Genomic DNA, 15,444 nt, shown 5'->3' with positions numbered 1-15,444 from the left:
TCTTTCCGAGCCTCGAGGCAAGCCTGCAATGCACTCGCATTCCCGCGTGCATGCTCTCGTAAACGATGGATGGCGAACTCCCGAGGATTGCCAACACTGGTTGAACGTTGGGCACGCCACAATCGAAGAAAGCCGACCGTCCATCATGTATCTCTTGGCATTGCGAACGAAACGAAAACCGAAAGACTCGACCGTCTAGTCGAATACACAGCGTTTTGCGAAGCTGGATAACTTTGGGGGGTCGAACACCAGACACTTGATATGCTTTTTGCCCCCCATCTGCCCATCTGAGATCGTTCCCTGGTGCCCAATGATCTGCCCGACAATGCAAATGCGGCGGGCACCTACAAGTTTGTAGTTCCGGGGAGAGCCACTTGGTGTCTCTGACCGTTGACGAGCAGGCATTCATGCAGGACGGACTGGCCCACTGTCTGCGGAAGACTCTATGCAAACTGCCCGAGTTGTCCTATAAATCGTTCTCGTCAGACCACATCTCCATCATGTCGTAAGTTGTTCCATACCGGCCGCCAAACTCTCCTCTTTCCCAGCATTGGTGCTCGGCAAGACAATTGCTTTGTTAGTGCAACGCGGCCATGAAAACATACTGCTATACAGTCTGTTCGGGACATGGCTGCGTGTAAAAAAGTACTGCCCAATTCACTGGACTTGAGGCTTGCAGCTGCAAACTAAATGGTGGCCTTCATCTGTGAAGCCTGGCTACCATACCCCGAAAGTTGGGACTTCGTCTGCTTCCATGTCGAACAATTTCCCCCGTCTTGAGTTGTACTCTCGTTGTGGTACTTGCCCTGTTGAAGATGCAACGGTAGCGGTCAACCATTTCAAGGTGCTGGTAGTTCTCATAGCCACCGGTGATGTGGCGAGCAGCCTCAACCCTTCATGATGCTGGATCCGCCGGCTCGAAGACGTGAATGTGAGCTCCTTTGTGCTTCTTGGCTGTCTCTGTCAAGCGTTTAGTTCTTTGAAGGGTGTTTTGATGGGCGGTCCCCCGTCAAAACGTATTGCAGTGCCCTTATCATGAGGTGCAATACATTTCAAGACCATCTGTGACCTTCTCAGTGTGCAAGCCAGGACAGGACTGAAGAATGAGCCGGTCTTTCGTGGCAGATGATTATCCGCGTAATGACATAACCGGAGCCATACGAACAGGTATTGAAATGGTACGAAGTGAGAGTTGGTCGAGGTTATGATAGCTTTAGGGAAAAGAACTCGGAGCTATGACGACTATCAAAAAAAAGAGAGCACCAGAAAAGAAGCTCTACCTCAATCATTTGACAAGTGGGGCCATCGTGAAGGTATCTATCCACCTCATCTATGGCCATCTGGCAGCATCTGGGATGTCTGTTCCTCGGCTGTCAGCGGCTGTCCACGGTATTCAACCCACCTGCCAATTTCCAGCGCATGAACCATCACGACGCGAACGCGCTGAACGAGCCAAGCCAAAGTCGCATCCCACCATCCAAATGTCGATCTGTTGACGGCGCACTCGCACATCGTCACCCAATCCCTGTCGACGCTACCGCAAGAAGGCTCGATATGACTCTACGCTCGTCGAGGCGCAAAATTCCTCCAGTCACGAGCTTGTCACGCACACAATTCTTTCGACCGTACCTGAACTGAAGCGCTTTACAACCTCTAAATCAATCATATTCTAATACCATTTTTCCGCTGATATAACGGAGAAACCCTCGACAATGAACTCAATGGCCCTCCCCCGAGCTCTAGCGAGCACCACCTGGCGCGCAGTCGCCGCCAACCCCTCGGCCCCGGCCTCTCGCGCGGGGTTCTTTGCCCAGCGATGCTATGCCACCCGCGCCGCGAAGACGACGGCCGCCGCTGCGCCGGCTACCGCTACAAAGTCCACCACCACTGCCGCGAAGAAGACCACGACCACGACGAAGAAGAGCGTGAGCACCTCTGCTGCTAGCAAGAAGGCTGCTGCTGCTGCCACCACTTCCACCACAGCTGCTGCTGCGTCCAAGACCTCGTCGGCCTCGACCAAGGCTAGTTCTACCGCCACCAAGGCGGCTGCCGCTTCGAGTACGACCCCGAAAGCTACGAGGACTGTCAAGAAGGCCACTACGAGCACCACCAAGGCTGCCTCTGCTACATCTGCTGCTGCTACCAAAAAAGCGGCCACAGCAAAGGCCGCTCCTCCTCCCGCCCCTGCTGCTGCTGCTGCCGCTGCCCCGAAGACGCCCACCTCAGTCCCAAGTCCCGCGCCTACAACAAGCTCTCCCACGACAACTCCGACGGCGTCCACCCCGAAACCGGCTCCCACTGTAGCGGCAGCGGCAGCGGCAGCGGCAGCGGCGACGCCAGCAGCAGCCCCCATCCGGCCCTACGCACCCACACCCTCTCCGCCCCGCGCCCCAGAGGCGGACGCCCGTCCCAAGCTGAACCCGAACAGTAAGGAATACCGGAAAGCGTACGGCACGGCGGCGAGGAAGTGGACCGCGACCATGGTGGCCATGCCCATCCTCCTCGTCACCTCCTACTTTCTCTTTGACAGATGTGAGTTACTCCCCCGCGGTCCCTGCCCGTTAAGTAAGAGGACAATTCCACTGACATGTTTCACACAGTGGCTCTGGGTCATGAAGCAAAAGTAATGCCGGATTTCGAAGGTGCTAAGAAGGCCGCAGAGGCACAGAAAGAGGTGGAGAAGTTTGTCGAAGAAGCACAGGCGCAAGCCAAGGCGGCATAGAGCCGTTAACTATAACTATATTGTAATGATCTTGATGAATACCCACTCCCATTCTTACTTGGCCGGCTTGTATTCCCCCTTGTAATGTTTCGACCCGGCGCCCTTGCTTCTCAACGATGATGAGCCTCAACAGCACAGACGGTTGGTTTCTTGCTAGCAAACGCATGTACTGACCGATCCGGGCTTCATATCTCGAGTAATCGACGAGCTGACTTGCAATCTTCCGTCAAGTAGAAAAAGACGATTCCTTCCAGCCTTCCACGCTATTATATGCATCTTGAAGCCTTTTCATGTTGAGTCTCCGTTCTGGCATCAAGCTACCACATGCGATTGCGCGCTAAACCAACAGCTGCGGCAAGCAGTCCCACGACACAGACACCGCCGAGGACAATGCCTGCGATAGCGCCTGCTCCGACCGATCCAGTGTCAGGTATGGGCTCGTCGGCCGCTGCGACGGCGAGCAGAACCCACGCAACGAGAACGTGGGAGACGCAGGAGGACATTTGAGAGTTTTGAGGGACACAATGATTTGAAACCAGTTCTGAAGGTGTGCCTTTGGAGAAGGGAGGATAAAAGCTTATGTGGTCCTGATTGTGGTAGTTATCCTGACTACTCAGTCGCAGTCGCGAGCTGTCCTTTTGTGATTGTGAGATGCTCATGTTAGGAACTGCTGTAGATCAACGTTTCACGACCACGCCATATACTGATTCGTAGCTTCGGGCGTTGCTGAGATCCAGATGAGGTGGATGAATTAACAGTATCGTTCACGCGTAACGTGACTGATGCGCATGGCACACGAGGTGAGTGGTCCGGGTTGGGAAGTGAATGTCTATGGAATGAACCGGAACTGCCAGTCGGTATACACACAGCGAGATCAGGCCAGCAGACCTTATCAGAAGTCTAGTGCCTTCCCATCGTAACAACAAATATCGGGCCTGGTGACCGAGGGTTGGGAGCCGTGAAGTGCTGACTAGTGCGTGATGCTCCGTACTCTTCAGGACTCCTGCGTTCGAACCTCGGTCCGGCGGGCTCCTGTTGTTTTTGGCTTTTTGACCATTTCCTTATTTCGTCTTGCCTGCTGTGTTCATGAATCACAGAGGGGTATCTCACGATTACTTTGTGACTCTACCGACTCACTAGATGTACCATGCTGAAGGTAATCAGGTAAGATATCCACAGAGATCGTGAGAAGTAGCTAATCAGCTTGCAAAACGTAATACTAGGTTCGCTCTTCATTACAGTCTAGATGCTTCCTTCACCTCCTGATGCTGCTGCTCCTCCTCAGGATTCCCACAGAACGTCACAGTCTTCCTCGGACCCATGATAGTACCACTCTTGGTAAGCAACTTCCTCTTTCCAGCCGTCGACAGGGGCGGATCATCATCCTCGTCCCGAATATAATATGCCCAGTCCGCCGTCTCGTCCAGCTCCGTCTGCGAGTACCCGTTCCCCAACCACGCGAACCTGTTCCCGGCGTACTTGACCTCGAAATCATCCCACCGCACCTCCTTGATGGCTTCAATGTAATGTAGCGTCGAGCCCGGCCACAGCGCCACAACAGGGCCGTCGTCACGAGGCTTATACCACGACCGACAAGAATCCGACCACACGGTCTGCGGCATAAAAGACTCCTTGTAATCCACAAAGTCGCGGACTGCCTCCTCCTTGGGCGTGAAAGAGACGACATTGGTAGTCTGATAGCGATCAATGACCTTGAGCATCCAGTCCACCTGCGCCTCGATGGCAGGGAGGACGGGCCCGTTGCCGATGGGGCAGTTGGGACCCAATATGATGAAGTAGTTTGGGAACCCGGACGCCGCCATGCCCAAATACGACTCAGGATCCGAGGCCCATTTGTCCTGGAGATTCTCGCCCGAGGGACCGACGATGGGGAAGCGCGGCTTGAAGGATGTATCGAAGCCCGTGGCGCAGATGAGTACGTCTACGGGATACTCCCGCCTGTCATCGGCGACGCACCCCCGTTCCGTGATCTCCTTGATCCCGCCGTACACGACCTCCACGTTGGGCTTGGTGAGTGACTCGAGGTAGTTGACGCCCGGCGTCAAACGACGACATCCCACGCTCCACTCCGGAATGAGCTTCGACTCGAGCGCGGGGTCATTGAGCTTCTCCTTCATCTGCTGGATAAAGTACGCGTGCGTGTCCTCGTTGATCTTGTTATTCTTCAGAAAAATTCCAAACTGCCCGTTGAGACCAGACTCGTTATTCTTGCGATACTCGAGGAGGGCTCCCGGCTTCGTCGCAAATTCTGCCTTCTCCGCGGGGCTGAATAAGTGCTGTTCGAGACCCTGGGCGGGCGACACCCAGGTCGGTCTGCGGATGAAGGTCGTCACGCGTTTACACTGCTCGCGGATCGCGGGCAGGACTTGGATGCCCGAGCTGCCGTTGCCGATCAGGCCGACGTGCTTGCCTTGCAGAGAGACGCTGTCGTCCCAGTTTGCGGTGTGAAGTAGCTTGCCGCGGTACTTCGAGAGGCCCGGGATCTCTGGCCATTTCCAGTTGTTGAGGACGCCGCCTGCGTTGATGAGGAAGTCGCAGTGATCGATGATCATTTCGCCTGTGGATGTGTCTTTGACGTGGACGTCGTAGGCGCCGGCTTCCGAGTTCCAATGGGCGCCGATGACCTGGTGTTGGAGCTTGATGTATTGGTATAGTGAATACTTTTTGGCAAAGTTTTCAAAGTATTCCAGGATCTCGGGGGCCGGAGGATAAACGGCGGACCAGTCCAGCTTTGGTTCAAAAGTCCAAGTGTAATTGTGCGACGGAAAGTCGCAAGCACACCTATGAAGATCAGGACTTGCAGGTCTTGGTCTGGGGAAGTCTTTGTTGACTTTGACTGGAGGTGTACCTACCCGGGATATCTGTTCTCGAACCATGTTCCGGCTACCGAGGGGTTCTTCTCATAACACTGAAGCGAGTAGTTGGAGAAATGTCGTTGGAGCTTGTAGGCTAGCAACAAGCCAGAAGCACCTGCGCCGACGCAAATGATCCTTACGTGTCTTTCGCTATGAATCGGAGCTGACGGGCGTCTTGCTGCGTCTCTATCTCCCGCACTTGTGGGTTCTGGTAGCAGGATGTCCCCCATGGTCAAGTTGTATCAAATCAGGATTGTTTGGATGAAGTGGATTATGAAAATTCGAGGTGACACGAAAGTCAAGCTCGAGAAGCCTGTTGGCGAGGGAAACCCAAGAGCCAGATATTTATGTTCAATTCAGTTGGCCGCAATAACGCAATATATATGGGGAAGGGGTACAAGTAAACTAGGAAGTTGATGGGCCCCGTAAATTAACGTCACGTAAGTATCAAATCATCGCCACCGTTGACCGTAGACATACTTTAGCGTTACAAAAACAGACGGTTTGTACGCCAAAGGCAAGCCGCAACCTTGTACGCTTGTTATTGAGGCGAGATTCGAGTCTCACGCTCACAGCTCTTCCTAGGCATGGCAGATATCAGACAACCTCGGCGGTGGCGTCCAAACAGTCCCGGATGACGGCCGCGTGCATTCCATACTGCAGGTGCGGGCAGCATCAACATCAGACGACTGAATGTACAATGCCATCGATGGTAAATCCAAGAGTCACTTCGAGTCAGACTCGTGAGCCGCACAGTGGCTTTACTGACTCAAAAATTCGTCCTGCCTATAAGAAATGAGTGTCATCTCTAAGATATGGCAACCCCTCGGGCCCACCGGAGTATGGAGAGGTCAAAGATGAAGTGGGTGTTGATCGAGATCAACATTGGCCGAACCTGATACGCCGTTCTTGTGGTCCACTATGCTGGAAGGTAGGCGCGAGCGCAGCTTGGCTGATGTCGTCTGTACATGAGCTCCAAGACAAATATGTGTGCTCAAGAGGGATTGGCTGGATACCCTTCGGCAATTGGTCATGAAATAGAAGGGTATTGCCGCCCCGGGAAGGATCTAGTGTCCGCAGTCCACGATGTTGCACTGTATAAGTGATCTCCGGGATATCACATATGACCGCGGACCCCGGTGAAAGCCTGTCATAACAGACTACATGAGGGTAGCAGTGACGACCTTTGCCAGAGGGGCATATGCGGCCTTGCGGGGAAACAAACAGTAGGTGGAAACGACTGCGGGTAGGTCGGAAGACCTCAACCGGAAAACGGAGCGTGAACTGGGGTTATACAAACACCCACATGTCTATTTGACGTTACTGTAGGTCAGATCGAGAATGGCCGGTCTCATCGAAAGGGACGCTGCCCAAGTTCGTATTAACGCGCGGAGGACTACACTAGTTTGAGCATGGAGTTCGTCAAGATCTTCATCACGGTTTTGTTCACAACAATATGTGCCTGCATGGGAGCTGTCCTTGATATGCTATTCGACAGTTGATGATGAGTTGCAGATGCTTCCTGCATGACCGGCCAATTAGATACAAGAGTTGCAATTCATAACCATCACCTCCTCTGGTGCCAAGTACCAAACCCGTTATTGTGTAACCCCATTATCAATTCACAACCTCGATCTCGGACTCTTCGCGGCCTTCTCCAGGGCCGCTGCATCCCTTTTGGACCACTCGCGCATCACCTTTCTCTGAATCTTTCCGCTCGCAAGCTTGGGAACCTCATTGACAAACACTACACCACCGACGAGCGCCTTGTGCTTGGCGACCCTCGGTTTGATCCATTCTTGGATATTTTCTGGCTTAACCTTCCCTAATGAGACGTCCTGGAGAGCCACGTAAGCTCTAGGCCACTCGTTGCCCTCACTACGTTGTGATGTCAGTGTCTTGAGAGCTGCAGTCGTTTCAACATTATGTATGTTGCTTACATCGTGATTCCCACAACGGCAGCGTCTGCAACGTGCTCATTCTCGAGCAAGACGGCTTCCAATTCTGCGGGCGCAACTTGAAGGGCGTTGACCTTGATAAGCTCCTGCAACTTTTGTTAGAAAGTTGTCCGACTTCGAGGACGCGAAGACAAGACCCTTACCTTCTTGCGGTCCACGATCCAGAAGTAGCCATCTTCATTGCAGACGGCGATATCGCCCGTCTTGAGCCATCCATCCACCAACGCCTCCTTGGTGGCAACCTCGTTGCGCCAGTACCCGAGGCAAATGTTGGGACCCCTCATACACAACTCTCCCGGCTCACCAAAGCCGACCTCCTTGCCCTCCTCATCCACCAGCTTACACTCACAGTTTGGCACCAGCTTCCCCACACTGCCAGTGTCGTCTTTGATGCCTCCAGGTACCATGATGCCCCCGCAAGTCACCTCCGTCATGCCCCACCCTTGGTTGATTTGCACCGAGAACCTCCTCTGGCACTCATTCTGCAGCTCCCGCGACAAGGGCGCCGCTCCGCAGAGCATGTCCTTGACGCTCGACAAGTCGTAGCGGGCTGTCTCTGGCCGCTTCGACAGCATGACGAGGATAGGGGGCGCGACTTGCAGGTTGGTGATCTTGTACTTGCCAATGGCGAAGAGGAAGTCCTCGTACCGGAACTCTTTCATAATGTAGATCGGGACATCCAGTTTCATCGCCATGAGGACGGCATAGAGCTGGCCGTAGGCGTGGTAGAGGGGTAAGAAGCCGATCCATCTCTCCCGGGGCCGGTTCTCAAAGGAGTATGGCTTTTCCGCGTATCTCATGTAGATCGTCTGCTCGACGTTGGCAATGAGATTGTGGTGTGATACGCAGACGCCTTTTGGCAGGCCAGTGGTGCCCGATGAGTAGTTGATGGTTGCAACGGTGTTGGTTGACTCTTCCGCGCTCAGCTCTGGCCATTGATATGAGTTTGCCTGAGCTGGTGCGCCAATCATCTGCCTCCAGTCCGGCACACCGTGCTTGACCGGGTTCTCAACCTCGGAGAACTGAAAGACCCGAGAACGAGGTATTCTGGACTTGTCTGCGGCTTCCAAGACCTGATCTAGATGATTTGGGTGGACAAGTACAGCCTTGGCCGCAGTGTTGGTCATTTGATGCACAAGCTCTGCACAGTTTTAGTCAAACATTGGTTGCAATTCAGTCGAGAAAACGTACCAGGAACTGTGTAAGCTGGGTTGGCGCCGCTGAAGACGCAGCCTACGGACACGATACCAAGGTATGCTACCGGCACAAAGATCTGGTTGGGGGTGCAAATCATGACCACATCTCCGCGTTTAAGACCGAGGTTTTGGAGGCCGAATCCCAGTCTCTTCACCCATTGCAGCATCTGCTTTGGTGAGAGGTTGATTTTGTCATCTTTACAGTCGATCCATATGGGTTCATCAGATGGCGTTGACCCTTTGGGGAATAGGTATGAGAGGAGGTTCGTCTTTGGAATATCCAGGGGCGGATAAGGTGAGTTGAAGACCATTTTGTGATTGTTGGTCAGCTCTGGTGCGCTCGGAAGATGGGATAAAGTGAGATTGAACATAGAAGACCCAAGGGTTGAAGGAGAAATTCAGAACTTGAATGAGATATTGGATAGCGCCGGATCGAACTTCACGAAGCTTGAAGGTACACCTCAACCTAATGAGTCTAGAGAGTCAGGCATTATCATGAAATCTGACTACGAACCCCGACAAGGGTCCGCGTGTGTTGTGCCGTCGTCATCCTGTCCAGGTCCTAGCACTCTGGGATGGGGCTACTAACGGCCGTGTCTTCCCTCGGGATCGCCTCGGTAGGGGGGTTTATGCGGGGTAACGTTGGGGAAACCTGGGGTCGAGCCGGCGCCATGTTGCTACCCCGACTTGCCCGAGTTCCCCGGGAGGAGACTAAACCGAAGCGACCGGCAATAGCCCCGGGAAGCTCTTTGCTTTGCGTTTGGTCACTGACTATCTGGATCTGATACTTTTAGTTGGTTGTGGGCCACATCGTCGACCAAGTCATCCCCTACCATGTCGGAACTCAAAGACTTCGGCTCTACTTTTTCCCTCAAGGGGAAGACTGCCCTCGTCACTGGGGGATCTCGTGGGTTAGGTCTGCACATGGCCACGGCGTTCCTCCTCTCAGGTTGCTCTCACGTCATCATCACCGCCAGAAAATTGGAGGGCGAGCAAGGCATCAGCCAAGCCATTGACAAGCTTAACCGTCTCCCCAATACTCGAGGTAAGGCAATCGGAATCGCCGCAAACGTCGCCGACTCGAAAGATATCGTCCGTCTCGTCGGAGAAGTCAAGAACATCGTGGGCGAGAAGGGGCTGAACATCTTGGTCTGCAATGCTGGAGCAGCCTGGGGTTCCAAGTTTGAGGATGCCCCGCCCAGCAGCTCAGTCAAGATTTTGGATCTCAACGTGAGAGGCGTGTTTGAGTTGGTTCAAAAGTGAGCGCGTTGCCATCAGCGAAACATGATACAGTGGCAACTATGTATTGACGCCACTCGAGGTTCCTACCTCTACTCGAGAAAGCAGCGTCAGAACACGATCCAGCCCGGGTGCTCACCGTGAGCTCGACAGCGGGTGGCAATGTACCGCACGTTGGTGAACACGGTACTATCATGTACGCGGCATCAAAAGCAGCTGCCAATGTGAGTTCTTACCTCTCAATGAAATGGCCGCAAGTTGCGGTGTCGCTGATATCATTCTCAGCATCTGGGACGTAATTTCGCGGTCGAACTAGGCCCGAAGAACATCACGTCCAACATCATTGCCCCTGGCTTTTTCCCGTCGAAGCTGGCACAAGGTTTAATCAATAACCTTGGTGGAATCGAAGAGCTAAGCAGAGGCAATCCCCTTGGCCGGCTTGGTGAGCCAGAAGACATCGCTGGTGTCGCCGTGTTCCTGTGTTCTCGAGCAGCGAAATACGTGTAAGTACGGTTCCGACTGGTTCAAGATCTTCCTACTGATATCTCCGGACAGAAACGGCGTGGTCATTGAGATCGATGGAGGGGCGCGGTTAGTTGCTGGAAGACAATCCAAGCTGTAAGACGATGGGCCGCTCGTAAATGGCTAGATTACAGGATATCATATCCTGGTATAGCATGTGTGAACACAAGCGACCTGATGAGACATGAAGATGGGGTCGGCACGGTGTGGCTACGATCACATGGTAGTAGTAATGGCATGACCTATCAACTCACTATTCGGGATATACTATTATGTACGACTATGGCCCCCTCAGTACGTCAAGTTCACCATGACAGTCTTAGGCTCCGTGAAGGTTCTTAGCGCATTGATCGCGCCCTCCCGACCCAGTCCACTCTCCTTGGTACCACCAAACGGCGCCGTCAGGAACATCAGGCTGATACAGTTGATCCCCACCATACCGCTGTCAATCTCTGAAGCAACTCTCAGGCAACGATTGATATCTTGACTGAAGATGCCGGCCATGAGCCCAAAGTTGGTATCATTGGCCTTCTCAATGATCTCCTCCTCGGTTTCGAACTTGTTGATGATGGACACTGGCCCAAAGATTTCCTGTCGAGCAATCTCGGCGTCTTGCGCCACGCCTTCGAACACCGTGGGCTCGACATAGTAGCCCTAGGCTGGAGATTAACAAAAGTTTCTCGTCTGGACAGCGATCCTGGACAGAAGTCCTTACCTTTTTGCCAACTCGGCCTCCGCCAACCAAGAGTGTCCCTTGCCCTCGCTGACCACGCTCAATGAAGCCCTGAACCCTCTCAAACTGAGCTTTGTCGACCAATGGGCCGATGGTAGTCCCTTCAGCGTCCGGGTCACCAACACCCTTGAGCTTCTCCTCCATGGCCTTCTTATACCCGGAGACAAACTCATCGTAGATGGGCGCCTCGACATACACCCTGCTAGCAGCGACGCACACCTGCCCCGTATTCGCCGTAATGGCGTTCGCACACCAGGTGATTGCGTTCTCGAGGTTACAGTCCTTGAACACGACGGCGGGCGACTTTCCGCCGAGCTCGAGCGTCACCCGCTTCATGTTGCTCTTGGCCGCCATCTCCTGGATCTTGCGGCCCGTGTTCGTCGAGCCTGTGAAGCTGACCTTGCGCACCTTCATGTGGCTAGCCAACAGCGCACCCGTGCTTCCGTCGCCAGAGACGATCTGGAACACGCCTGGCGGGAACCCGGCCTGTTCGATGAGGGTACCGAAGGCCAGCGCTGCAAGCGGCGTCTTCTCTGATGGCTTAAGGATGAAGCAGTTGCCCATTGCAAGCGCGGGACCAGCCTATACGAGTTTTTAGTAGCATGAAAAAGCTAAGAGGGAGTCGTTCCGCGTGACTTTATACCTTCATGCCAATACTCCCAACAGGACCGTTCCAGGGAATGATTCCACAGCAAACGCCAAGTGGTTCATTCCGAACAATCTTTAAGAAGCCTACATCCACGTTAGTCAAAATTCGACATCAAAGACACGCGCTATCTCACCATCTTCCTGGGGATACGTCTCGCCGGGAAATTTATCCGTCCAGCCCGCAAAGTACCTCAGACTCTCACTGGCCATCTTCATCTCCAAGCTTCCAAAGGTTGCCCAAGGCGCTCCCAGAGTGAGGCGGTTGAGGTCCGCCAGGACCTGACCGTGCTGCTCGACCAAATCGGCGAGCTTGTTCAGCATGTCTCGCCTCACGGTCGGGAGCGTCTTTTTCCACTTGGGAAAGGCGGCTTCTGCTGCTGCGACGGCGGCGTCGACGTCCTCTTGGCCGCCGAGAGGGACGTCATCGGCTACTGGAGATTCGTCATTGGGGTTGAAGAGCTCTAGCTTCTTACTGTTTTTGGAGTCGACATACTAACGTTCTGTCAGCGACGTCAAGTTTTCTTAGATAATAAACTCCTGCTCACTTGGTTGTTTATGTACAGCTGCTTGGGGAGGTTGGTCTTGCTCCAAGGGAACTCCGACTTGCTGCCGCTCACAGCTTCCTTCAACGACGACCCGAATGTATCCATGATGAGCAGATGCTTTAAGAAAGGGCGCTGTATGAGATAAGACGACGGATCTCGGGCGGAACTTCAGTTAACAACGCAGAGCAGAACGGGCTTAAATGAGCAAATCAATCTTGATAATCTTCTGAGCATCTACAACTCCGGCCATGACCCATTACACAAAGGCTATCGAAGGACCACGGAGATAAGTTCGGCGTCCTCCTTCATTCCGGCATCGCATAATCACAGCGCATGAATGCACCCTCAATGAGGGGATCGTTGTTCTCGCCTGCCTGGAGACGCATGCACGTCCAACTTGGCGCAGCTTACGCAGCCTTCTGTGCCAACGAAAAGCTCTTGGGTTCCACGACACCACACGAGAAACGCCACCAAACTGCGGGGATCTTTTGTTGGACAGAAGGACCAAAGCTGACGATAATACTGGGTCTTTTGTACAAATTGAATGCTGAGTAAGTTGTGACATCCTTAGTCGAGTTGGTTGTCTAAATTAAGCATAACTGATTCGGGAGAACGGCTGACTTTCCGCTGGATCAACGTTCTCCCCACTTTGTTCCTGTGGTTGGGTCGCAATAGTTAATGGCTGTTGAGGCGCAGGATTTCTGAGCGGTACGATAATTGACATGGCTACTGTATAGGAAGTTTTGATGAAGAAGAGATGGACGTCGACCAAAGGAAAGCTCATCCAGCTGGCGATGGCTCTCGAAACCCATGATGAGAGTGTGAGCATTGACTACACTCGCTTACTACTACGATTACTTGATTGTAGTAAAAGACTCAAAGCTCTAGCATTCTCGTTATCTAAGATACAGAGCCCACCTGGATTTCACTGTGGCTAATCCCTAGTCGAATGATATGTACCGCTCCCCGTACTGTTCTGCAAACTTCATACAGCGCTCCTGATACACCTTGTGCTTCTTGATAACCTCATCCGCCGTCTTCATCTCCTCTCTTCCAACCTGATGCCGATGCGCCGCATCAGGCCCGTCCGCAATCCTCACAAAGCGCGCATACGTCCACATTTCAGGGAGCGGCGTATGCTGCGTCAGTCCCTGGCCTCCATACATCTGCATGCACTCGTCGATAATCTTCGTAGCCATCATCGGCACCAAGATCTTGCTCTGCGCAATCGCTCTCTTGCCAGCCTTGTTCCCCAAGAGGTCCATCGTATCGGCGGCGTTCAGGACGACGAGGCGGGCGGCATCCAGCTCGAGACGCATCTGGGCAACGCGCTCAATGTTGGAATCGAACTCGCCGATGAGTTTTCCGCGTGGCTTCTTGCGGGCGTCGTTGCAGCGGATCAGAGCTAGCTCGTAGGCTCTCTCGCATTGCCCGATTAAGCGCATGCAGTGGTGGATCCGGCCGGGACCCAGACGGCCTTGGGCGATCTCGAAGGCGCGTCCTTCTCCGAGGATGATGTTTTCTACTGGGACGTGGACGTTCTCGTAGAGGTATTCTCCGTGGCCCTCTGGGGCGTGGTCATAGCCCATGATTGTCAGGTTGCGAACTTGGCTGATTCCTGGCGTGTCGCAGGGGACAATGATCATAGAGTGACGGGACCATTTTGGGTTGTCTGGGTTGGTGCAGCCCATGAGGATGTAGAACGACAAGTCCTTGTTCCAGAGACAGTTTCCGTAGAGCTTCCTTCCGTTGATTACGTAGAAGTCGCCTTCGCGCTTGATGCTGATTCCGATCTGTGTTGCGTCTGAACTCGCTACGTCCGGCTCGGTCATGGAATAGGCAGAGGATGCAGTGCCGTCGAGAAGCGGCTGGAGCCATTTCTTCTTCTGTGCTTCGTTGCAGTACTTGGCCAGAAGCTCGATATTGCCTGTCTCTGGAGCGTGGCAGTTCATCGTCTAAAGCAAGTTAGCACATCAGTCTTTCCATCAGCCATAATACAAAGACATGTTTCGTACCTGGGCTGCCCAGTAGCACCGGCCCATTATCTCAGCGCAGCATGAATACTCCAAATTTGTAAGACCCGGACTTTCCTTGAAGTGATTGGGTAGGAAGAGATTGAAAAGACCGCGTTCTTTGGCCTTTTTGCGCAGTTCGTGTATCAATGGCGGTGTTGTCCAGCGTCGAGCCTCGAGTTGGGCTTTGAAGACCTGCTCTCTCGGGATACACTCATTTTCGACCCATTCGTACACAGCATTGATCTTCTCAATGGCCAAAGGTGAGAGCTTGGCTTTCACCCATGGTGGCAGGTGAGCAAAAGCGGGACTCTCCATAACTTGTTGACTTGATTATCCGTGGGCTTTGTGGTCGGTAATTCTGCCTGAACTTTTGAGTTGTATCCTCAAAATGAACTTTCAACTTATAGCGAAAAGCATTATAAAGCCTAGAGAATCCATCCAAGCCTAGTGGTACCGCGACCTTGCCGAGACCATCCGCTGCACCGTACCAACAGGCGAGTCCAAGTACCTCATGAGCTCCCCTCCATGGCAGACTCCAGTACCATCCAGAGCTCAATGCGGCTCCAGACGCTAATGATTCAGTGTCCTCGATACATCCTTCAAGTATCAGACGGCCGGGGAACTTGGGGTGGGGCGTTGACCTCGGCCCCTCACGGCTCTGCAAGCTTGTGCGGAGTCCACGCGGGGGAGCTCATCCGGGGACCATCGGCTGTGCGTCAGGATGAGGAGGAGAAGACTGGAACCCGAAACAATACCGCACTCATACACCCATTCAAATCCTTGGTTGAGCGCCCTGATAGGGTGCCTCAGAAGCCAATGAGACCTTGCAGGATTTTCCTTACTATCTGCTCTATCAGGCCAACCTTTTACCAGCCTCATAGTACTCATGCTACGCCTACCTGGCGTTGTTGTACAACTACCTCCTCTATTATCTTCCACGTTCTATCCACTTGTCAATTTACCTTTGGAGGGTTGCATGGGGTTCCCCTG

The 15,444-nt window shown here is 53.4% G+C and overlaps 7 protein-coding genes across 7 annotated transcripts; 2 read left to right on the top strand and 5 right to left on the bottom strand.

Moving 5' to 3' along the window:
- Positions 1–1,712: 1,712 nt before the first annotated feature.
- CABS01_12855 (uncharacterized protein) lies at positions 1,713–2,722 on the top strand (the record flags this gene model as incomplete). Its single annotated transcript, XM_060546207.1, has 2 exons — positions 1,713–2,532; positions 2,601–2,722. The coding sequence occupies 2 exons, from the start codon at positions 1,713–1,715 to the stop codon at positions 2,720–2,722; spliced, it is 942 nt and encodes a 313-aa protein (XP_060395596.1).
- A 153-nt stretch (positions 2,723–2,875) lies between these two features.
- CABS01_12854 (uncharacterized protein) lies at positions 2,876–3,225 on the bottom strand (the record flags this gene model as incomplete). The annotated part of the gene is made up of 2 exons (XM_060546206.1): positions 2,876–2,985; positions 3,066–3,225. 2 exons carry the CDS (start codon positions 3,223–3,225, stop codon positions 2,876–2,878), a joined length of 270 nt encoding a protein of 89 aa, XP_060395595.1.
- Positions 3,226–3,957: 732 nt separating this feature from the next.
- CABS01_12853 (monooxygenase) lies at positions 3,958–5,828 on the bottom strand (the record flags this gene model as incomplete). Its single annotated transcript, XM_060546205.1, has 2 exons — positions 3,958–5,524; positions 5,596–5,828. The coding sequence occupies 2 exons, from the start codon at positions 5,826–5,828 to the stop codon at positions 3,958–3,960; spliced, it is 1,800 nt and encodes a 599-aa protein (XP_060395594.1).
- Positions 5,829–7,220: 1,392 nt separating this feature from the next.
- CABS01_12852 (4-coumarate-CoA ligase 2) lies at positions 7,221–9,123 on the bottom strand (the record flags this gene model as incomplete). The annotated part of the gene is made up of 4 exons (XM_060546204.1): positions 7,221–7,476; positions 7,539–7,642; positions 7,700–8,697; positions 8,748–9,123. The coding sequence occupies 4 exons, from the start codon at positions 9,121–9,123 to the stop codon at positions 7,221–7,223; spliced, it is 1,734 nt and encodes a 577-aa protein (XP_060395593.1).
- A 463-nt stretch (positions 9,124–9,586) lies between these two features.
- On the top strand, positions 9,587–10,613 carry CABS01_12851 (rhamnolipids biosynthesis 3-oxoacyl-(acyl-carrier-protein) reductase; the record flags this gene model as incomplete). Its single annotated transcript, XM_060546203.1, has 4 exons — positions 9,587–10,011; positions 10,074–10,215; positions 10,277–10,494; positions 10,547–10,613. The coding sequence occupies 4 exons, from the start codon at positions 9,587–9,589 to the stop codon at positions 10,611–10,613; spliced, it is 852 nt and encodes a 283-aa protein (XP_060395592.1).
- Positions 10,614–10,804: 191 nt separating this feature from the next.
- On the bottom strand, positions 10,805–12,544 carry CABS01_12850 (aldehyde dehydrogenase; the record flags this gene model as incomplete). Its single annotated transcript, XM_060546202.1, has 5 exons — positions 10,805–11,167; positions 11,229–11,828; positions 11,890–11,978; positions 12,029–12,386; positions 12,440–12,544. 5 exons carry the CDS (start codon positions 12,542–12,544, stop codon positions 10,805–10,807), a joined length of 1,515 nt encoding a protein of 504 aa, XP_060395591.1.
- Positions 12,545–13,380: 836 nt separating this feature from the next.
- Positions 13,381–14,769, bottom strand: CABS01_12849 (acyl-CoA dehydrogenase family member 10; the record flags this gene model as incomplete). The annotated part of the gene is made up of 2 exons (XM_060546201.1): positions 13,381–14,394; positions 14,455–14,769. 2 exons carry the CDS (start codon positions 14,767–14,769, stop codon positions 13,381–13,383), a joined length of 1,329 nt encoding a protein of 442 aa, XP_060395590.1.
- Between the last annotated feature and the right edge of the window lie 675 nt (positions 14,770–15,444).

Source organism: Colletotrichum abscissum (assembly GCF_030869225.1).
Source record: "Colletotrichum abscissum strain IMI 504890 chromosome Unknown Scaffold_40.1, whole genome shotgun sequence".
Lineage (NCBI taxonomy): Eukaryota > Fungi > Ascomycota > Sordariomycetes > Glomerellales > Glomerellaceae > Colletotrichum > Colletotrichum abscissum.
The sequence above is the reverse complement of the archived record's forward strand: the minus strand, read 5'-3'. Positions and strand labels throughout refer to the sequence as shown.